At 47.4% G+C, this 22,884-nt stretch overlaps 2 protein-coding genes across 7 annotated transcripts in view; one reads left to right on the top strand and one right to left on the bottom strand.

Moving 5' to 3' along the window:
• Positions 1 to 22,881, bottom strand: part of ZBTB8B (zinc finger and BTB domain containing 8B) — a 53,581-nt gene extending 30,700 nt beyond the window's left edge. For 4 of the 6 annotated variants that reach the window (XM_054691494.1, XM_054691495.1, XM_054691496.1 and 1 more), the window contains exons 1-3: positions 21,785 to 22,881; positions 8,244 to 8,439; positions 1,063 to 1,188 (exon numbers count right to left, since the gene is read on the bottom strand). The gene's annotated coding sequence lies outside the window, so the exon portion shown is untranslated. Of the gene's footprint in view, positions 1 to 1,062; positions 1,189 to 8,243; positions 8,493 to 21,784 lie in introns of those variants that run through there. The other 2 variants (XM_037500938.2, XM_037500940.2) reach the window with 2 other exon arrangements.
• On the top strand, positions 134 to 22,401 carry BSDC1 (BSD domain containing 1). Its single transcript, XM_037500944.2, has 11 exons — positions 134 to 172; positions 459 to 519; positions 5,956 to 6,072; positions 8,288 to 8,455; positions 10,415 to 10,469; positions 12,314 to 12,429; positions 12,800 to 12,868; positions 13,023 to 13,101; positions 14,039 to 14,518; positions 19,377 to 19,480; positions 20,890 to 22,401. Exons 1-11 carry the CDS (start codon positions 162 to 164, stop codon positions 20,920 to 20,922), a joined length of 1,293 nt encoding a protein of 430 aa, XP_037356841.1. The 5' UTR covers positions 134 to 161; the 3' UTR covers positions 20,923 to 22,401.
• Positions 22,882 to 22,884: the final 3 nt, after the last annotated feature.

Genomic DNA, 22,884 nt, shown 5'->3' with positions numbered 1-22,884 from the left:
CGACTCAGGAAGGCGGGGCCTAATGATGGGGCGGAGCAGAAACTGACCTGGGGGCGGGGCCAGCACGAGGATTGGGCTGAGCCCTAGGGGCGGGGCCTTAGGGGGCGGGGCCGTGTCGGAAGTCAAAGGTCAGTAAATAGTGGTGATGTCATGCAGGCAAGATGGCGGAAGGGTGAGCCAGTCTTCCAGCTCTCGGGCGTTGAGGCCTGAATTCCCCCAGGGTTGGGGTGCTTGGCCAGGGTCTCCGTGGGGAATGGGAGGCCGGCGTGGGCGTGGACGGAGTTGAAAAGGGGAAGTGGAGTCGCAATGGGAGGTGGTGGGGAAGTGATCTGCTACACCTCGGCGCGCGGGCCACATCTGAGGGGAAAACAGATCTGATGGGCCGGATCTTTGGGCGGGCGGGGGTCGCACCGCGGGGCTCGCACCGCGGGGCTGCCAGATGTGTCTGTCTTCCCCAGGGAGGACGTGGGATGGTGGCGGAGCTGGCTGCAGCAGAGCTACCAGGCAGTCAAGGAGAAGGTAAGCCGGGCTGATGCTTTCCTTCGTGCCGCCTCCTTGCAACCTAGGGACCCCGCCCGATCCGCTTGGGCGCTGGGCCTTAGGGGTGCGGCGGACTTTTAGTCCCTGTTGGTCTACGGAAGGACAGACCCGGACTCAGGTCGGTATGAGCTATCTACGGTCAAATAAAGATCGTTTTAAAGGCTGGAGCGACTCTTTCATAGGAACCCATAGGAAAGAGCTGTTTATTCCAGTTTGAGGGAGAGAGAATGTTTGAGCTAGGCTTTGGAGAAAAAGAATTCTAGCAATAGAAACTTATTTCTGTAGTCATTTAAATATTAGAGTGTATCACAGCCAGTGCTCTTTGACAGGTTCTGAGGATACACATTAGCTAGATGAGTCTTAGGCCCCACAAAGCTCATAGTCCAGTTGGGAAACAGCAATTCTTGTGGGGTGAATGAGACTTCTGACCATGATCAGTGTCATTGTGTGTTCCTGTTTCATCCCATGCCAGTTTGTCAAAACCAGTTCAACTTAGTTCTGAAAAAGTTAATTACTATTTACCTCAATCAACTGGGGTGAGTTCTGCTTCAGGGGAGACTTTAGAAGGCCTCAGTTAAATTATTCACCCGTGTACTCCAGGATAGCCTCTCAGTTCAGAATGCGCTGAGCTGTTGATGTTGTTGAGAACTGGAAGAGAATTTCACAGAGGTTAAGTAGACCCCAAAGTAGCCCTCTCCCTCATGAGCAGTCTACTGGAAAGAGTGTATGACATTCATTTAGTACATGTTTGAGGGCCTCCTGTGTGTTTTCATTAGGGTTGGTTTTGCCATAATTCATGAAAAATAGTTGATTAACCTTCATCTTTGTTCTTTGGGGACTCTGAAGCAGAGGGGTGGTGTGAGTGTTATTTCTGCCTTTGATGATTCCCTCTTCAGAATAAGCCCGGGAGAGTTTCTTCACCTTTCTGGTCTTTAGTTCCTCAACTATGAAATGGGAATACTAGTAATACCTACCTGATAAGGTTGTAAGGATTAAATGAGATATGTAAAGCACTAAGAACAATACCTAGCACATAATAAGTGCTATAGAAGAGTTAGCTATTTTTATTCAGTGCTGAGAGTGATGGAGAATCTCTTAAATACCATGAGTCCTTTTATCCTTCCTTTTTTTTTTCTTGGTCTTTTGGTGTTTTCCAGGCTTTGCTGCCTTGCTTCCTTCTCTTCCTATCCTGGCTCCATCTGGGCCATTCAGTTCCCAGCACTTTCAATTCTCTTGTACCCCTTAGCCTCAAAGACTGTAATTCCGAGATATTATATTCCTCCTTCCTCTGTTCCTTATCTCAGAGAGAGAGAATGAATGCACACATTTGGCCACACACTGATAGAGAAAGTCACATTGTTTTTTGGCCCCACCACAGATTACATAACCTCATCTGGGTCTCAGCATCCCTCTCCCCGCCACCCCAAGATTTTTCAAACACTGATTTGCTTTTCTTGCCTTCCTTTTAGAAACTTTTCCCACACCTAATTCTTCCCTTGGGTCCCCTGTTCAGCCACTTCCTCTTTTACTTCCAGGAGTCAACCTTACCTCCTGTTTTTAAAATTTGAAGTCAACAACATGGTATCTATAACCCACCCCCCACCCCCGCCCCAGCGTTATCTATATTCACACTCAGCTATACCTGCTACTTGCCAAATCCAGTGGGTGGGTTTTCAGCCCTTAGCCCTTATCTTCTCAGACCTTTCTGCTGCATTTGACACTGGTGATCACTCCCTCTTTCTTGAAACTCTACTCACTTCATTTTTATGCTAGGATTCTCTCTCAATGCTCTATAATCCTCAAACTTCTCCAGGCTCTGCTCTCCTGCCTATTTCATGTGTTCTTCTTCCTCTGCCTGCCCATAAAGGTGGTGTCTAAGGAGCCTTTTCCTCAGCCCACTGCTCTGTTCAGTCTACAGACTTTTTCTTTTTTCTTTTAAAGATTTATTTATTTATGCATACAAGAGCTGGGGTACAGGCCAGAGATGCAGGGGGCTGGGTGGTGGTGAGAGGATTCACCAGAGACAGAGTGGGGAACAGAACAGGCAGATTGACCGAAGTACACTGCTGAGGGGAGCAGCGGGCGAGTCAGGAGGCGAGTCAGGAGAGGTCTGCTGCGCCATGTGGGTTGCTTCCCAGCTGGCCGGGGATCGAACTCGTGCTGCAGAGGCTGCGGATTGCTTCGTAGTACGGTGCTTAACCCCCTGTGCCACCAGGGAGGCCCTCTACAGACTTTCTGGGTGACTTTCATTTTCATATTAGGGTGACTCTACTCCTTTATTCTGAGCTCCAGTGTTTGAGAATAGCTCCTGCTGCCCAACTATCCCAGATATTACACAATCACTGCAGAGTCTGTATGACCAAAGTCATTGTCACCTTCTTTTCTCTAAACTTGGCTCCCCCTTCGGTTTTCTCTCTTAGCTTGGCACCTTTGTCTATCCAGTCACCTACTTTAGCAGCCAGTAGATTTCCCTTGACTCTTGCAGTTAGCAATGGCAACACATCTATTTAATCATCAAATCCACCTCTTTTGCCAAATATTTCTTGAACCAGTTCCATCCTCTTATCCATACCAGCACTGACCTTATTCATAGTCTTCTATTGTTTTCCCTAGGTTATTGCAGTAGCCTTTTGACTTGTCTCCCTCTCTTCAAATCTGGTCACTCTTGGACCTCTCTTCCAGGCCAGTCACTGGAGTGACCTATTAGAAATGCTGATCACATCATAGCCCACCTCCTTTAAATCATGGCTGCCTATCACCCACCAGGCTGACCAGGCCCTTCATAGTTGCTTTTGGCAACCACTTTAGCTTATTCCTCACACTTCTGCTTCACCTTTTATGTTCCTTAGGACAGCATACTTGTAGGCCTCAGTAAACCCGATGCCCCATCACCCAGGTTTCCATAGCTAACTCCTGCTTATTCGTTAGGCCTCACCAAGACTTCCTTCACCAAGTCTTCCTAACCTCCCCATAAGACACTGATCACTGCTCTGCCCTGGCATATCAACTGTTAATGAGCATTTCCCCCAGTAGACTGATCTTGTAGCAGTACATGCCTGTTCATATTTGTCCTCTCATCAAATAATCATGTAAATGGTTATATAATTAGAATTACCCTGGTGCATGTAAATTTAACAAACAAACCCCTTTTCGCAAGCTGATGTGGTGTCTAACTATGCTCAGCTCTGTGGAGACACTGGGAGAGGTGTCAGTGAGCAAAAAAACATGAGAGCCATGTTCAGGAAACTCAGTTATCTAAGAAGATAAACATTGAACAGGTAATCAGCCACAAGTCTAAAGTATGATAAAACTTAAACAAAGAGGCCTACCTGGAGGCCTAAGGGTTAAGTCTCAGCACTGTCACTGCAACAGCCCTCTGGTATGGCCTGAGTTCAATCCCAGGCCAGGGAGCTAACCCGCATATGGTACAGCAGACCTCTCCTGTCTTGCCTGCTGCTCCCCTCAGCAGTGTATTTCAGTAGATCTGCCTGTTCTGCTCCCCACTCTGTCTCTGGTGAATCCTCTCACTCTCATCCTCTGACCTACACCCCAGATCTTCTACGCAAAAATAAATAAAATCTTTTTAAAAAACAAAAGAAGAAGAGGACATGCAAGTGTCCTGATAAAGTGGAGCAGCGGGAGAGCCAGGCTAATCTAAGGTGGCATTTAAGTGTAGATCCCAAGGATAAACAAGGTAACTAGGCAATAAGGTTCATTCATTATGTTTGCTTAGTTGTTTGTTTTGAAGTGTTAGAACTGTAGGTCAGAGAGCAGGAGTACTGTGTTCAGATAACTGAGGCAGGACATTTGAGAAACTTGAGGAAGACCAGCTGATCTCAGTGAGGAGTACAGTGATGGAGATTAGAGTCTGCCAGAGGCAAAATTTTATTGGCCTTGGGCTTCCCCAGTGGTGCAGCGGTTGAGCACTGGGTTGCGAAGCTGCCCACAGCCTCTGCAATGCCGGTTCAATCCCCGGCCGCCGGGCGAGGTTCCCACATGGCGCGCAGACCTCCCCTGCCGCCCGCTACACCCCTCAACAGTGTATTTTGTCAGTCTGCCTGCTCTGCTCTCCCCTCTGGCTCTGGTGAATTCTCTCACCCTCCCGCGCTTCTGACTGTACCCAGTGCTTGTATAAATAAATAAATCTTAAAAAAAAAATTATATTGGCCTTTTAAGTGAAGGTAAAGACTTTGTACTGGCTTGTTAGATACTGTGAAACCACAGAATGAAAAGCAGAGGCAACATGGTCTGTTCTGACAAAGCTCCCACTGGTGTCATGAGAATGTAGGCAGGTATCTGATGCAGTTGGTAGGAGTGCAAGTGAAAGAACAGGTTGGCCTGGACTAAGGTGGTGGATGGACAGAGTAAGTTAATAAATGACCCCTCGCGTGATTTCTGCTCCAGACAACCCTGTGGCTGACAGTCACAGTCCACTCAGAGACTTCCCAGGGTGATGACAATTAGGCAGTCCCTTCCCCAAAGGAAAAAAAACACTGGAACGTTCAAAAACATGCTTTAAAAAAGTGCAAGTGATTGTCCCTGTGTAAAGTGAGAGGCCTTGCAGGGGTGAGCACAGAGTCAGGAAGTGTCCTGGAGCGGGTAAGGTTGAAACAAGACAGGACAGGATTTAGAAGAGAGTTCAGGATCTTCTTTCAAGCTGGGTCTGAGTGCAGGATGAGATGCAGATTGTCTAAGAGAAGCAAGCATCAGTTCTGCCCGGAGGAGTTCTGTGGATGAATGGACCCTGGAATGGTGGATCCAAGAAGGCCTTAGTGAGAATCTGATCCACTATTTCTCTTAACACTCCCTTTGTTGAATGGGAAAGTCACATACCTTTTTACCATGAATAATTCAAGAATTATTTGTAAAAGCTTTCTAAATTATCAGTTACTAATCCAACATTGTTAAACCTTTCAGACAGAGACCTTCACATACTCCCTCAACTGACTTTCCCTATAACAAAAAGTAAAATTAGAAGCACTTTACTTTATTAAAACAATCACACACCTTTATGTTATTTGAAAGTTGAAACAAATACCATGACTTAAAGCATATCCAAGCAAAATCTGTTTTGTTTTCAGACATTTTGTGCTCCCTTCTCTAGTCTCTTCTTGAGGACCACTGATCTAATCCACCCCCCTCATTTCATAGGTGCACGCTGAGGACATGAGTTACTCATGGCTACATAGCTTGTGAGTGTCTGGGCTGAGACTCTGTCCCGGTGCTCAGCACCAGGAAGGTGCTCTGTGTTCTGTGCTGTCAGCCAATCCCTGGTCATGGAATTGGGACAAGTGAGCATTGTTTCTGAGCTCAAGCTCCCCATTGCAAGTTTTCCATGTATCTGTCTGGTACTAAAGTCCAGGGAATAGAAACAAAGGATGGTGAGACCAGATGTCGCCCCTCTGTCTTCCCTAGTCCTCCGAAGCCCTGGAGTTCATGAAGCGGGACCTGACAGAGTTCACCCAGGTGGTGCAACATGACACGGCCTGCACCATCGCAGCCACGGCCAGTGTGGTCAAGGAGAAGCTGGCTGTGAGTACCTGCACCCTCCAAGGGACTGTCCCTCGCCCTGGGACCCTGGTAGGGGCTTCTCCCCTGTCTACCTTTAGGTAATTGTTTTTCCCCACAGGCTCTATTTTGAAAGAATTGTCTGTCAAGCAAACCAGACACATATATTAATAATAATAAACTTTCCCACTTTTTTATTTTAGTAGATAATTTTTCTGTTAGCAAAGTAATTCATTATTATTTAGAAAGCACGGGCAGGTAAAAGGAAAAGAAAGACAGACACCGAAACACCCATAATTCCATCTCCCAGAGATAACTACTGCTGATATCTGGGGAATAGGTCCCTTAGGTAAACTTCCTTTCTCAGAATTGGAATCAACTGAATACCATTGTTGTAACCTACTTTTTGGCTTAGCAACCTTGTAAACCTTGTTCTACAGCATCATAAATGGCATGATATTTCTATTATGTGGATTTAACCAGCTCCTAGTTTCCTATTTCAGTTTTTTCTAGTACTGTAAACAAAACTATTGTGAACTGATTAATAAGTCTTATCTGCCCTTAACATTTTCTATATAATAAAATATTAGAAGGGAGTATAGGTTGAGTACTATTTTAGGCCTTTAAATATCTGTTGTAAAACTACCCTCCAGAAAGGTTGTGCCAACTTTATTCTTACTGGCCCTGTTTTTATTTATCAGAGATGTATGTGAAATTCTCTTGTGAGATGGAAATTAGATTCTAAAGTCTCTGTGAAAAGAGAAAATTCTGTATGGTCAAAGACATCCCTGCAAATCTCCAGTCTCTGATGAAGTACAATATACTCGTTTGTGTTCCTAGTTTCTCCTTTAGCATTGGAACAGATTGCGGTTTCATCATTTGATCATCAGCTGAATCAACTGTCTTGTGATTAGAAGCATGTTTTGAAAACCATGTTTTGTCGTTTTTTACTGTTGATTTTTCTTAGAAAAGACTGTCTGCCTGTGAACCACAGCTGCTGATGAGCATAGATGACAAGTAGTAATGCTGCTGAATTGCTATAAGTCCAGCCACTAGCAAGACACCACTTGTTTCTTGCATTTATTCCTTTTTTTTCCCCCCACTCAACAACATGACTACCTGTGCCAGCGTGTGCCAGGCACTAACGTAGGTTCTAGGTTTAAAATGCCTGGGCAACAGCAATCCCACTGCCCACCTGTGACTATGCAGGTGCCTTTTTTCACCAACTCTCTCCTTCTGCAGGGAAGCAGCCTTCCTACCTCCCCATGACCCGTCAAGGCCACCCACCTGCAACCATGCAGGACTCTCTTAGCAACCCTGTTCCTTCTGGGGCAGCTCTTCCTGCCCGCTTGTGTCTATGCAAGTGTACTTTACTTTTACCTAATAAACCTGCCCTTTAAATATTAAAAAAAAAAACATAATAAAACATAAAATAAAATGCCTGGGCAGCCTAGTCAGCAATAAATACTACTTTTCCACAAGGTTTCAAGCTTGGCCTTATCTCAGCATCCTACCCCTACTTGCTCAACAATATTCTGACCAGCGTGACTCAAGCTTGGTGTCCCACTTGGCTCTCTGTTGCTAGGTTTGCCTCTAGGCAAAACTACTTGTTCTTATCTTGCCCATATTTTGCCAGTTTTTCTATAAAATAGTCTACTTCCTGCACAATAATGATGAAATTGTAATTTTACACTACTGCTACTTATTAAATGTTTGCTCTGCGCCAGGCACTATGCCCTGTCTCTTTTCATATTCACAGTAACCCTGTGAAAGAATAATGTGTAGCTATATTTACAGTTAGGAAACTGAAAATCAGAGCGAGTATAGGTCTTACAACCAACAAGTGGTAGAGCTGGGATTCAAATCCAAATTTGACTCTAAAGCTAGTTTACCTTTCCCACCACTCTACCTACAGTCCTTTTTCCCCACTGAATGTCTGTGGCATAGATCCTTGCTGCCAATTTTTGATGAGCCTGACTGGCCTTGAAATTTCAATGAAACTGCTAGTCAAAGAACTCTGTTCTCACTGGCACAGGCCTACTGTGACCCTGCTCCACACTCCTCCCTGCACCGCTCTCCTTCTCCAGCCCCAGAGATAGGCTGGAAGATTATAAGCACTTCCATGGAGCCACATACACAGTACCCTATTGCCCCTGATGCTTTACCCCTTCCTACCCCATACCCCAGATTGCAACCTGCTCCTGGGCCACTTGCTTCTTCTGCTGGCTTCTCTCTGCAGACTGAAGGCTCCTCGGGGGCGACGGAGAAAATGAAGAAGGGGTTGTCTGACTTCCTAGGGGTGATCTCTGACACCTTTGCTCCCTCGCCAGACAAAACCATCGACTGTGACGTTATCACCCTGATGGGCACACCCTCTGGCACAGCAGAGCCCTACGATGGTACCAAGGTATTCATTAGTAACTCTCCATCCACCCCACCCCCCCCTTGCCCCAAACTGGCTTTAGCTTCCAACCTGTGCTCACAAAAGCTATGTGTGTTCAGGCTCAAAAACACAGTAATCTCCCCATATTTGCAAGGGCTACCTTGCAAGACCCCCAGTAGATGCCTGAAAGCAGCAGATAGTACCAAACCCTATGTATTCTATGTTTTTCCCTAATATACCTCCCTATATACAATTTAATTTAATATACAAATTACACACAGAGATTAACAATCATAATAGGGCCTCCCCCGGTGGCACAGCGGTTGAGTGCTGGGCTGCAAAGCTGCCACAGCTTCTGCAGCACCGGTTCGATCCCCCACCGCCCCCACCAGCGAGGGTCCCACATGGCGCGCAGACCTCTCCTGTCTCACCCGCTGCTCCCCTCAGCAGTGTACTTCGTCAGTCTGCCTGTTCTGTTCCCTGCTCTGGCTCTGGTGAATTCTCTCACCCTCCCGTACTTCTGACTGTACCCAGTGCTTGTATAAATAAATCTTTAAAAAAAAAAAAAAAAAAAAAAAAAAACAATCATAATAATAAAATAGAGTAACAATATGCTGTAGTAAAAGTTAGGCAGATGTGGCCTCTTTCGCTCTCAAAATATCTAATTGTACAGCATATTTCACAGTTGACCACGAGTACCTGAAAGCATGGTAAGTGAGACCTTGGATAAGGGGCACTACTGTAGATAACTAAACTGGGGAACATGAATAAGAAAGAAATCATTGTTTCTAAACCCATAATCCCACCAGCCAGAGAAAACCACAAGATTTTTTTTTGGGCATATAATCTTTAGTTCCTTTTTGTATGCAACTACTAATGATAGTTTTTTTTCTTTTTAACCAAAAAAAGGTACTTTATATGTGCATTTTGTAACCTGCTTTAAAAAAATTTATAATAAACTATTATCATTTTCCCTAATTGTCATCATTTTTAATGTCTTGAAATTCTTGGAAGTGAATATAGCATAATGTAATTAGTCATTTCCCTGGTGGTGTACATTTGGATTTCATTCCTCTTTCAACCAGAACAATGGATGCTACAGCATCTACCAGCATTGTATAGGCATGATCTCCACATTTGGATTATTTTACTCTAATTTCCAATAGAAATAAATATACAGGAAGAGGGTATCTTTAAAGCACTTAAATGAACAGCCATGGAGATATATTATTGCCTCATTTTATTTTCTCATTGTTGCTTCTCATAGTCTGGAGTGTTTTCTCCAAAATTCAGTGTGGTGTCATAACAGTTAGGCCTTCTACATAGCGTTCTACCACATCGAATTTCCATTCCAAATGTACTGATTTTTCATTGGCACCACCATTTAGTGAACATTTTAGTGGAATTTTATAATTTTTTAAATTATAGGATTTAAAAGTTTAACGACAGTGAATCACCAGACCCACTGATGAGAATTCTGATGCAGACACCAGCCCACGCTTCATATTGAGGAAGGCAGGTGGGGCCTTCTGTTTACCAGCTAAAGTTTGCCGTCCCTGCGGCCCTAGTGGGAACACAGCTTATGGTTCACTTCCCAGACTGGCAGTGAAATTAAGAAATTCTTGATGAATAGTTTTAAGAGGGAGTTGCATTATTTCAAAATTTGCCTGTAAATCTGGATTTTACTAGTAAGTTTGCACTAGTATTTTTCAGATATCACATAGTTCAAAAGCATTTTATAGGTGTAATTTTGTAGCCTGCTTACACTGTGTTTTCTTAGTTCCCAAGGGCGGAGTACTGGGTGAAAGACCTTTTTTCTTGAAGCACCAGTTCTCAACTCCTAGGCCAGTGCTCCAGTCCCTAGCCACAGTGTTAAATGACAAGTGCCCAGAGGTTGTGATAGGGAAGAAGCTGCATATTCCTGCAGAGAGGGGGTGTTTTCTGTCTAGTACCTCAGAATTTCTGTTCTCTCTTCTCTTACAGGCCCGCCTTTATTGCCTGCAGTCTGACCCCGCAACCTACTGCAATGAACCAGATGGTGAGGAGTAGCACAGTAGGGAGGTGGGGAAGGCTAGCGAGACAGGTGCAGTAGGAGATCTGAACTGATACCCTGTTTGTCCCAGTGGACAGGCAGCCCCTGTGTAGAGGGACCACAGTGGAGCCAGCATATACTTTACACCTCCCCTCCGTGGCCTCGGCTGTCTTCCTTCTGGTTTGCAGAGGCTTTGCTCCTCTGGCCCCTCCTCCTCAGCTCCACCTCACCCCAGCCCTGCTGCCCTGCCTACATTCCCTTCTATACCTGTTTGCTAACCACAACCCTGTCTAGACCTCCATGAACCTGCTCTTAGGAGAGAAACAGGAAACGCTAGTAAGAAAGAGGCAGGCGAAAATGGAGTGACTGCTCAGAGAGTGCGTGCTCAGATGGCTGGCACCCGGGGATGTGACACTTGAGTGAGGTTCTTTTTTTTTTTTTTTTTTGGTGGGACCCTTGCCGGTGGCCGGGGATTGAACTGGCGCTACAGACAGCCTCGCAACACAGCACTCAACCACTGCGCCACCAGGGGAGGCCCTGAGTGAGGTTCTTAAGGATGAATTAGAATTAAACTGATTTTACTTTTAGAAGCAGGGAAGGAGTTGAAGCAAAGGCAACAGACCATCTGAAGCTCCCAAAAGAATAGGGAGCCCCCAGCCATTTGGGAGACGGGGTTAAAGAGCACGTGTGAAGGAATGGGCCTGGTGAGGGCTGCCTGTGGGGGTCAGATTGGAAGGGCTTTGGGTGCCAGGTTTCATGGTTTGTGTTTTGTCCTAAAAGGCTAGGATAGTGGTTCTTAACCTTTCTTTTCATCACAAAAGCCTTAAAAAAAAAATGGGTTGAAAATGTCAAACCTTCTCTCCACAGAAATTATATGCTATTATGGGAATTTTTTGACCCTGTGCCGGCCCTTTTTGGACCTTAGTTTAAAAAGTCCTCCTTTAGAGAACAATTAAAGGGTTTTGGAACCTGATATGATCAGATTTTGCATATTTTATGAAGGATGAAATAGACAAAGGAAACAGGCAGAATGATTAGGAGCTGGGTGGCAAACCCCATGCCAGAGAGAAGGCCGGGAGCTTGGACGTGACAGGTAGTGAAGAGAAATGTGTGCATATTGAGAAACACTAGAAGTGGGTTCCAGTTAAACTGGATGAGGCAGGAGTCTAGGGTGGCCCCCAGATTTCTGGTGGGTAACTTGGTAGGACGGGTTGGGGAGGGGAAAAAAGTGTATATTGGGCTTCTGCACCTGTGGGGGGTGTGTCCAGGGGACACCCAAGTAGCTGGGGCTGCAGAGAGACAGGAATTGTCAATAGGAAGTAGAGGGGGAAACTGTGGTTTAGTAGAAGTTCTCTTAAGGGAGAAAACGAAAAGAAGAGATAGAAGAGTAGAGAGCAATAGAGGGAGAGAGCAATAGAGGAGTCCATTGAAGACTCAGAAAGAACTGGAGAAGTGGGGGAGCAGAGGGAGCTTCCAAAGGCAGGCAGTGGTTGCCAGGGTCAGCAATGGGATAGTCACATGAGGAGGCACCTTGGACTCCCCAGTAACCTGAGAACAGCTGTTACAGAAAGGAGGGGATTCTGGAGACAGGTGCAGTGGACTAAAAAGCCAGGGGGCATACGAGAAACAAGACTGCAGTCCTGGATGGAGATCCTTAGGGGCCATGCCCTGGTACACTGAGACCCACCCATGTCTTCATCCGGCCTACCCTGCACCCCCTTGGACAAAATGGCTTTGAAAGAAATGTCTTTTTCTCATTGTCTATGTCTAGGCATAGATGTGTTTTCTTCAGGCCCAGTGTTCTTTTCCTAAACCCAGAGAACTGACTGTCAGTGTCTGTCCCTCTGCAGGGCCCCCGGAATTGTTTGACTCCTGGCTTTCCCAGTTCTGCTTGGAGGAGAAGAAGGGAGAGATCTCAGATCTCCTCGTAGGCAGCCCCTCCATCCGGGCCCTCTACACCAAGATGGTGAGGGCCCAGCTGACAGAAACTCAGCAACTCCAGGCTTGAGGTGTGGGGAAGAGGGAACAACATGGCCAGAGTTGTGGAGTCATCTGGCTCAGAGAGTCACCCTGGAGAGCCAGACCGGCCAAGTGCTGAGCTAAGAATCTGTGTGGGGGAAGCTAATTACAGGTTTCTGGGTGGTGGTAAGACATGGATGGGCCAGCACAGCCTAATGGGGCCAGGAAAGTGGGCCTGCGGCGGGGGTAAGGGTGGAATCACTGTTTAGCCACTTAGCCATCTGAAACCCAGAGCGGCTAGAAACAGGATGATAAGCTGGGTGTGCAGACTCCACACACCACTTTCACAGGTCTCATCTCTTGTCTCCTCCCTCCAGGTCCCAGCAGCTGTATCCCATTCAGAATTCTGGCATCGGTATTTCTATAAAGTCCATCAACTTGAGCAGGTATGCCAGCCCAGCCCAGGAGCTGCTCCGCTCAGCCCTGGGAAAGCAGCTGGATTTTTTTGAGGGTAGTAGGGGTATAGTGTACCAAGAATTCTGGGTCAGGACTGGGAAGGGGCACCCTGACTGCTCTTGGCCATCTGTTCCCCACACTTAGGAGCAGGCCCGGAGGGATGCCCTGAAGCAGCGGGCAGAACAAAGCATCTCTGAAGAGCCAGACTGGGAGGAGGAAGAAGGTAAGAGGTTTTGAGAAGTGGAGGGCAAGTAATAGGGCCTGCCTGTGGGGAACTGTGAGCCATTCTCAGCAGCCCAGGGAGACTCGGCACTCCAGGGGAAGTCGGGAATGAGTACAATGTGCACGCAAAGGACAGGCCAAGCTAACAAGGAGATGCTTCCCAGAGCTGGTGGGATCCCAGGTGTAAGCACAGAATCACAGGTGTCAGTTGCAGCAGGGGTCCTCTGGCAGCCCAGGGCCAGCTACATCAGACTCTCCAGGGATGCTTATTAAATTCCAGATTCCCTTCCCCACCTTCCGAATAAATAAGACTCTGTGGGCATGTGGCCAAATTTGTAAATTTAACAAATTCCTCGGGTTATGGTAATGCCCAGCCAGAGTTGGGAAGCAGTGGGTTAGGGAGGAAGCTGAGCCTCCTCTACCTGAATCTGCTGTTCTAGCTCAGCTTAGAACTGTGTAGATGCTACCTGCATGAGATAATATTAACACGTTTTTAAGTGCTTATATGCCCAACCTGTACTAAGAGCTTTTCAGGTCCTTACCACAACCCCAATACCCTCTTTTATGAGTGAGACAGGTAAGTTAAAGAAAAGTTCAGTGCCTTGCCCAAGATCATATACCTGGGATGTAGCAGGCCCAGCCTGGGCCCAAAACTGACTGACTTTCAGATAGTTTTACTTTCTAATCCATAATACAATCTTGGACCGTGTTGCTGGAAGCCAAGTGCCCGCTAGATGTGTCTGGCCCTACAGGTAAGAGAAACTTTGACCAAGAAGGAGATGCTGCCCCCATGAGGAGGGGCTGAGGAGCTGGCACCCTTTAGTCTTGATCAGAGTAAACTTTGGCAGTACTCTGAAATTGGTCTTCAGAGAACTCCAGGGTTGTCCTGGGGCTGACCAGCATGCACTACCCTCTTTCTCCTCTCTTTTTCTCTACAGAGGACCCCGTGGGCGTTTCACCCACATCTCCTAAAGAGGCAGAGGTTCCAATCACCAAAGCTTCCACATTCCTTGAAGGAGGACCTGACCCCCAGAGCTCCTGTGAAGGAAACCTAGTGGCCCAAGCTGAGCCTCCAGCAGAAGTGACTCCATCAGAGAGCAGCGAGAGCATCTCCCTCGTCACACAGATCGCCAAACCTGCCACTGCACCTGAGGCACCAGTGCTGCCCAAGGACCTGTCCCAAAAGCTTCTAGAGGCATCTTTGGAAGAACAGGGTCTGGCTGAGGATGTGGGCGAGACTGGACCCCCACCCCCAGCTCAATCCAAACCCCACGCTCCTGCTGGCCGCTCCGGTGGCCCAGAGCCCAGGCCTCCAGCCAGAGTAGAGACTCTGAGGGAGGAGGTGCTCACAGACTTACGAGTGTTTGAGCTGAACTCAGACAGTGGAAAGTCTACACCCTCCAACAATGGAAAGAAAGGTAAGATGAGGCCAAAGCCCAGGGAGCATGTTGGGGGCAGGGCAAGCCAAAGGCATCCTTTTCTCCTGCCCCAGGTGAGGGCCTAGGAGCAGGGGTCCTTCACTGGAGACTCCAGCAATGACGCCTGCTATATAGTGAATGTTTACTACCACATTTCATATTCGCTGAAACAGGGCTGCATCTTGCAGTCGTGGGGAGCTTAGAGTCAACAAAAAAAGGTTTATGCCAGATCCTGTGGTTTTGTTAATATTGCACTTAATTTCTCGCATCTTATCACCCACTGGGGTCAGTATTACTGTCCTCATTTTATGGATCAAGTTAAGCTAGGCGCAGACATGTTCAGTAACTTGCTCAAATTGACTTGGCTGGGAAGTGGCAAGACTCAGGTCTGTCTGATTCACAGCCCATGCCTTAACTAGCACGCTGTGCCAGTGTCTGTTGTTTTAACAAGTTAGCCTTCTCCTGGGCTGGGAATCCCTAGGACATTGATTGATGTCAAGGGTCTTCTCCCCTGAGTGAGCTCAGGAAAGTCATCCAGTTTCCCTAAGCCTTCCTTATTATTATGAAATCTATAAACAAAACTTTACAGTTTAAAGGATAAAAAAGTAAACACTCTTGAACTTGCTCTGACCCAGCTTAAGTAATAGAACTGTGGTTTCTTATCTTCTCATGGAATTCAAGACTGGAGGCTCTGACTTTATGTCAAAGGAGAACCTCTCTAACTCCTGGAATTTAAGGAGTCCTAGCACTGATGGCAGCTCTTTTGCCACATTGAAAATACCTTTCCAGAGATAACTGATCTTCAGCAAGGCCTCCCCTCAAGTTCTCTATACACACCCTGTCCGTACAACACTGCCAGTCAGCCACAAAGCTTGCCTAGCAGGTGAACCCTGGCATGCAGGACAGTCAGGAACTGGTTTGCTGTGGGGGTGGGGAGTGGCCCCCGCCCCTACCCAGCTCCCAGGTGGAAACTGCGCGGTTTTCGGTTTCCGACACAGCACTTTCCTTCTGACTCTGCTTCAGTGAGGTCATCCATTGAGTTCCTTCCTGCTCTTTATGAGACACTGAGGAGGGAGGGGCAAATGCAGCAGTCTATGATGAAACACAAGGCAGTATGGGAGAGGCTTGGTCCCGGAGTTCAGAGAAAGAAGGAACCCCCGGGCACCCGGGAGTGTTCTGAGGAGCTAAGTGCTGTCTAGGAGACTTGGAGAGTGTGGGGCAGCTGCAGGGGAATGTAGTCCAGACTGAGGGAGCCTACAAGGTCCAGGTAGCAGAGGGCAGTGGGGCACATTTAGTGGGTGGTGACCAAAGCCCGCTTTTCCTTCTTAGGAACTTAAAATCTTGAACTGGATTCAGAAGATTGGACATGGTGCCATAAAGCAGCCAGGCGTGGTGACTAAGGGCTCAGTTCTGAGTTCAAATCCCTTCCTTCATAAGCCATTCAGAACAGTTACCCTGTAGATTGAAAGTCATTTCACAGTAGCCCTTTACCAAGGAAGAAGTCAGAGGAGAGCCTTGCTTTGGGGAATGGTGGCAAAGAGGTGCTGTTCCCTGAGTGCCTGCAGCCAGAGCCCCAGGGCAATCTCTGTCAGCGCAGGCCTGCTGTCCCAAGATCTGTTTGATCTGAGACTGGACTTCACCAGAAGAGACAGGAGGGCAGGGGAGGATTAGGAGCCCTGGGCTGAGGGGCCCCTTACACCACTGGCTGTGACCGGCAGTTGCTTTTGTCTCCATCTCTTCTCTGGGGATGCAGAGATCCAATTAAACAGTAAAATGAGCTGAATGCCAGCTTTGTGAGGATAATACCGTAATGCTCCATCATAGGCCTTACATCACTGTTGCATAGATGAGTTCTCTGCCACATGCAGTGTGATGGAGATCTTATTACCCCCCTTGCATGATGGGACAGGATGGTAGGAGGAGACAGATAACAGAAAAGCCCAGATTCTTCACTCTGCCACTCAAAGTCTTTGTTTCCTCATCTGTAAATTGGGAGTTTATATCCACCCTAGAACGTGGAGGTGACATCCTCCATGAATGTTAGTTAAGACTCTGTTTTCTATCCCTGGAAGGGTTTCCCTAGTGTTTCAGCTTAAGGAAGAGAATTTCAGGGCCTCCCTGGTGGCGCAAGAGGTTAGATGCAACCTGTGAAGCTATCTGCAGCTACTGCAGCACGAGTTTGATCCCTAGCCAGGGAGCTGCCCACATGGTGCAGCAGACCTCTCCTGTCTCGCCCGCTGCTCCCCTCAGCAGTGTATTTCAGTTAAGTCTGCCTGTTCTGTTCCCCACTTTGTCTCTGGTGAATCCTCTCACCCCTGCCCCCCACCACACACACACACCCCTCTGGCCTGTACACCAGTTCTTGTATGCATAAGTAAATCTTTTAAAAGAAGAAGAGAGTTTCAGATCCCTAGAGAGCAAACTGAGGTTAGAGGAGGATGCCACGGCCACAGCCACAGTGTTGAAATGAGGCTCATGGGCCAAGAGTCCAACTGCTAATGACAGGAAGCCTGTCCTGACTACCACCAGCATGTCTGATGACTCAAGCTGTCAGAAGAACTGGGTCTTGGTTACACACTTGGCTGTGATTTGCTGTGGGACCATGTGCCAAATCCTTTCTGGGACAAAACCTTTCGAAGAAATATGCTCATGTATGTTACAGGCACTTTCTATCGATACTTCTCATTGTAACCCTGCAGTACATCAGACTGCAAGCCCAGGTTGACACAGACTCATCCAGGTACCTGTTTGTAATACAGAATTCTGGGCTACCACCTAGACCTACTGAGTCTACATGAGGGGGTAGAGAGGCAAGAATCAACATTCTAAGAAACTCTTTGGATGGCTCTTTGCAAGGAGGGCGTTTTTATCCTTATAAATAGACTGAAGCCCAGAATAAGTTGCCCAAGACTACACAGTAGACAACAATAGGGAGTCCTCACAGATCTGCTTGGCTCCAGAGACTCAGCTCTTACCAACTCCCGTGGACAGCAGGTGACGGGGAAGAAAGAACTGATCCCCTTAGAAGGAACATGGGTGGGATCAGAGGGAAGTTTCAGAACTGGGCACCTGGCAAGCTGCAGGCTAAGTAAGAGGGAACAAGGTAGTGTTGGCAGTGGTGCCATTGGGAGATCAGGGGCCTACTCTTTTTAAAGCTAAAAAAATAGCTATCACAAAGTAATACATGCTCATTTTAGAAAAAAAAAAAAAAAAGATACAAGAAAAATAACTCTATATCTCAATACCGCGGTCTAACAGTGTCTTCAAGGGTATCTTGCTCGTCTTCTCTGTGTGTGTACCTGCATCCATGATTACCTTTTTAAAATGGAATCATAGTACAAGGACTTTTTTTCTGTAGATTTTTTTTTTTTTTTAAAGGGAACTGTTTTGTGGTTTTCTTTGTAATAGCTTTCACATGTGCAGTTTTTAATATTGCCTATGAGAAGTTGTACCTCAGGTTCCTCCCTGGTGGCCTAGGTATTAAGTCTCAGCGCTATCACTACTAAGGCCTGCGTTCGATCCCCGGCCAGGCTGCTGACCCACATAGGGCTCAGCAGACCTCTCCTGTCTCACCTACTGCTCCCCTTAGCAGTATATTTCAGTAGATCCACCTGTTCTGCTCCCCACCCTGTCTCTGGTGAATCCTCTCACCCACCCCCACACCTCTGGCCTACACCCCAGTTCTTCTATGGAGAAAAAAAAAGTCATACTCAAATATGAATATTTGAAGCAGTGATTGTGGAACTTTAGCAGGTATCAGAATCACCTAGGAAAGGATTGATGAACTTTTTCTGGATAGGGCCAGATCAACAAAGATTTTCGGCTTTGGGGGGTATACAGTACCTATGAAAATTACCCAGCTGTGCTATTGTAGCCTGAAGGCAACCATAAACAATATGGAAGCAAGTGGCTATGGCTGTGTTCCAAAATTTTATTTCCCAAAACAGGCAGTAGACTGGCTGTGGTCCATCAGCCATAGTTTGCCAACCTCTGGTTTAGAAAAATGGATTACGAACTGTTTACTGAGTACAAACTATGTGTTCTAGCACTTGGAGTATATAAGAAAACAAAAAGCAAAGATCCCTGCCTTGGGGGAGCTCACGTCCTAACTCCCTTATTAGACAGTAAGCTTATCGAATCTGATTATGTCTTATACGAGATGCATACAGTGGTAAAGGAACAACAGAGCAGGGTGAAGGAGATTGGTGGTGGTTTAAAATAGGACAATCAGGAAGGCTACATGTAGATGGAGGGACTTGAGCAGAGGCATAAAGATGGCGAGGAAGTAGCCTGTGGCTCGCTGTGGAGGGGAGTCCAAGTACAGGGAGCAACCCTACTGTGAGAGTGGGCCTGGTGGGTTTCAGGAGTGATATATCAGTGTAGTAGAATGGAGTGAGGAGGAAAAGGTCTGTTGTTTATTTATTCTGGACAATTTCTGTGGCTTCCAGGGAGCTCCTGGGCCACTTACTCAGTAACTTGCTTTTCTCAGTAGTTGAAAACTGTGTTGCCATGTATACAACTGTTTTACAGCCTAGCCTTTAAAAGCCTCCTCATGTTCCCTAATGTGCCTACACAGTTTATTTATTTTTATGACTCCTATCAGTGGATTGTTAGCTTTTTTATGTTTTCATCACTATAACAGCACTATAGTACATACTCTTCTGGCTATTGTGATTCAGTCCAGGATTATTTCCTAAGAATAGATTCCTAAAAGTGGGCTCACTAAGCCAGAGTGAAGGCAGAAGGTAAAGACCTTGGGTTTCTATTTGTTAGACACTTTTAAAGAGTGCCAGTACCCCCAGCCACAGCCTCTTCATCTGCCCCTTCCCACCTTTCACATTGTGGATCATGGTTCCAGGCTCAAGCACAGACATCAGTGAGGACTGGGAGAAGGACTTTGACTTGGACATGACCGAAGAAGAAGTGCAGATGGCACTTTCCAAAGTGGATGCCTCCGGGGAGGTGAGTGGGCCTGCTGGCCACAGGGACACAACACAGTTGTGTTGTGCCAGGGTCTGAGGACGTGCCTCAAGCCCGCAGTGTCCTTGGACTGGATCCCTGCTCCTCTCTGCAGTGGCGGGCTGCCAGGAAGGGAGCTGGGGTTTCCCACATGGGCCCTCAGCAGCTCTGCTTCCCCTCAGCTCAGGGTGGGTAGATGGGAGAGTTCTTGACACAAGCTCTGTTCAAAATCACCCAAGAAACTACTGAAAAAATAAGATGCCAAGCCCTGCCCCAGGTCTTCTGACTGTGGTTCCCAGCATGTGGCCTGAAGAGATTCCTGGCCTTAGAGACAAACAACAGTGTGATCGAGGGCAAGTCATTTATACTGAGCCTCTGTTTCCCCATCTAAAACACGAAATTGGTCATAATAAGCCTATAAGCTGTGAGATGTAATACATGTAGACATGTTAGGCCCAGTGCTGGGACATGGGAGCAAGATGTTGCTGAAACCACCACAAAACTCAGACCACTTAGAAACTCAGAGCCCTTATTACTCTAACTCTTCACTGCCTCTCAGTCAATAGGTTCATTCTGAGTAAGAGGCTAGGTACAGAGCTCTCGTTGCTAGGAAGCAGTGGGACTGAGGCTCCAGTCCAGGCACCTGATTCATGTCAGCGTAACTTCCACTGTCACACAAGAGCCACATGATTCCCTCACCACGTTGTTCATATAATAAAGAGGTGAACAGGTTAGACACACAAAAGGGCCTCATTTTTCTTACTGGGAAACTGAAGACTTAGGGGAAATAGTGACCTACACACAGCATTTTGCACTATGACCTCACAATACATGGACAGAGAAAAGTCCATGGTGCCCTTTCATGAGGGTTTATGGCTTTTATCTTTGTGGCCCTCTTTAAAACCTGACATACAATACACCTGAGCAGTCATTTTATTACCTGTCATACCAGAAGGCCAAGAGAACGTAGTCTGGGGAGCCCTCAGCTGGGGATTAGGGTGCTGGAACCTCCTAGTGAAGACCTGTGGGCACCTGTAGTCTAGTGCCACCCTTGCTTCTGATCATGCTTCAAGTTCTCTGTCTCTTAAGAGCCAGATCCGTATCTGTTCAGCAGGGGACAAGTGATCCTTAAGGGATTGACTGACTTGGCAGGGCGTTCCCTTGTGGTGGCCAGTGTTGGCTGGCAGAAGCACAGCCTTTGTTCTGGAGCAGTCAGAGAATCCAACCCTTAGGCAAAGAGCAGGTCTGCTCCCAGGTGGTTCATGTCATAGGGGGCAGGTGTGACCCAGGTGGGCACAGAGGTTTGACAGAGGGCCATCCGGAACTGGGGCAGCAAGGGGAGGGTGGGTCTAGGCTTGACTCAGAGGAGTAAGTAAGTGTTTGTGCTCTCCATTATCCCTTCCTGTTTGCAGCTGGAAGATGTGGAGTGGGAGGACTGGGAATGAGGGGAGCCAGGGCAAGCAGCTCCCCCACCCACACCACCTCCCACCTCTCACACTCGTCTCAGCCCGGCCCTGGAAGACACTGACTGAGAATGTCCCCCAAATGGCCTCTGTCGACCAGAGTTCTGAGCACAGATTCTGATTTGCTCCTTGCTGGCCCTCTGCTCACATCTGGGAAGGGGCTCACTAAATCCAAGCCAGGAATTCTGACTTGTGCCAACCATAGGATGACTTAATGGAGAAGAAACCTGCCCCCCTCACTGGAAGAACCTACATTTGTCTGCTGAACACCCACTGTTCCTGGGGACTCTTGTGGGAAGTCCCAAGGGGCAGCTCTAGACAGAAGCTACACAGTCTCATGGAGGACACTGAGACAATGCCCTGGTCCTCCCATAAGCAGGCAGGAGGGCAGCGCCTGTCCTTGGCTAGACAGGGAGGGTGTCACGTTTTGGTTCCTATCCCGGTGGGTGAGAAGCCTTCGTCTCTGGGAATTTGCTTCTCTTGGGAATCCCCCTCCCAGGTATTTTCCACTCCTGGAAAGGTTCCTTGTGGTTCAGAATCTAGAGACCAAACCCTGCATTGCCACCTCCTTTCATCTAGTCCAGACTGTGTGTTCCCAGCGCCTTTCCCAGGGCTGCTTGATGTCAGACGCACCCAAGTCCTTAGCCTGGCTGTGCCACCTGCAGGAGTCTGCTCTTGCATTATTTCCCCTCCCCCAAAAGGGAGGGGACCACTACAGGCCCTTCTGAGTTGCCTGGTGGGATACCTTGTCCAAGCAGCAGCTACCCACCTCGACTCCCCTGTAGCGCAAGGACATAAGCCAGCTACCGGCGGTACAGAGCAGTGATCAAAGCTGAGTACTTACAGCTCTTGTAAGCCCGACTTCGGCCTCCGCCCTTCTTGAAGGGATGTGCTAGGGGTGAACTGGAGACTCATCAGGCTCCTGCAAAAGCTCTTCTTCCTGAAGACACACTAGTCTTTGTGGCTCTCTCTCACCCTCCACTCTGGTAACGCTGCACCTCTCTTGGGGCAGTGAGGGGCTGCAGGAATCCCTGAAGACCCTGGTGCTTCACGATGCTGCTGTGGTGATTCTTGTACATAATCTGGTGTGTTCGCCCATGATTTAAAGGGGTAGTGGTCAGGACTCTGAGTGGCGGTCACTCCACTGCAGACTTCAGTAAGGGGTGGGATGGAGAAAATGCTGAATCTTTTTGCTGGGATTTTTCTCTTTGTAATGATTTCTTTAGTTTAATTAACCTTTTGGTTGTTTGTGCAATATTATATATTTTAAATTATAATGCATCTCCCCAGAGTATTTTGTAGCCGGGAAAAGACAAAAGGGGGAAAAAAAAAAAGATTCTAACAGCTGTTAGTTTTGTAATTAAAAAAGAAAAAAGAACTTTGTCCTGAACCTTTTCCAGATTTGCCGAACCTTTTCCAGATTTGCCATTTAACAGCATTAAAGAAATTGAACAGAAGCTGGAAGGTGTCTAGGGGTCTGTTCTTGTCCCCCACAGCAGCCACCCTGAGCCAGGGCAGGGCACACACCGAGTGCAGGAGGGGCTTCCCATTGAGGGGTGGGAGGACAGTCTGAGTCCCGAGGAAGTCCCTTGTTCTCATCCCAGACTCAGCTTGGCTTTTGGGATGAGGAAGGGACAGGGTCCCCAGCAGGCCTCTCACCAAGACAAGGAGTCAAGAGGCCGTTTCTGCATTCCCAACGCTTCTGCTTTTATTCGGAAAGGAAGTTGCAACAACAGTTGTTCCAGTTGCTCTTGGTCATTTTTCTCCTCTCCTCCCCCTGTATATGTATAATTCTGGGGTCTGTTTAATTAACTTTAAACACCTGTATGAAAATCACTTGTCAGCCGTAATAAAAGGGAAGTCTGAATGAGACCCTCTGGTTCCATGAAGATCTTTAAAGGAAAGAGAGTAAGGCTTGGGAGGGTGTAGGTAAGTTTTAGGATA

The sequence above is a fragment of the Talpa occidentalis genome, unplaced genomic scaffold (assembly GCF_014898055.3).
Source record: "Talpa occidentalis isolate TD23 unplaced genomic scaffold, MPIMG_talOcc4v2.1 talOcc4.9, whole genome shotgun sequence".
Lineage (NCBI taxonomy): Eukaryota > Metazoa > Chordata > Mammalia > Eulipotyphla > Talpidae > Talpa > Talpa occidentalis.
Note: the sequence above shows the minus strand (reverse complement) of the source record. Positions and strands in the feature narration are given on the sequence as shown.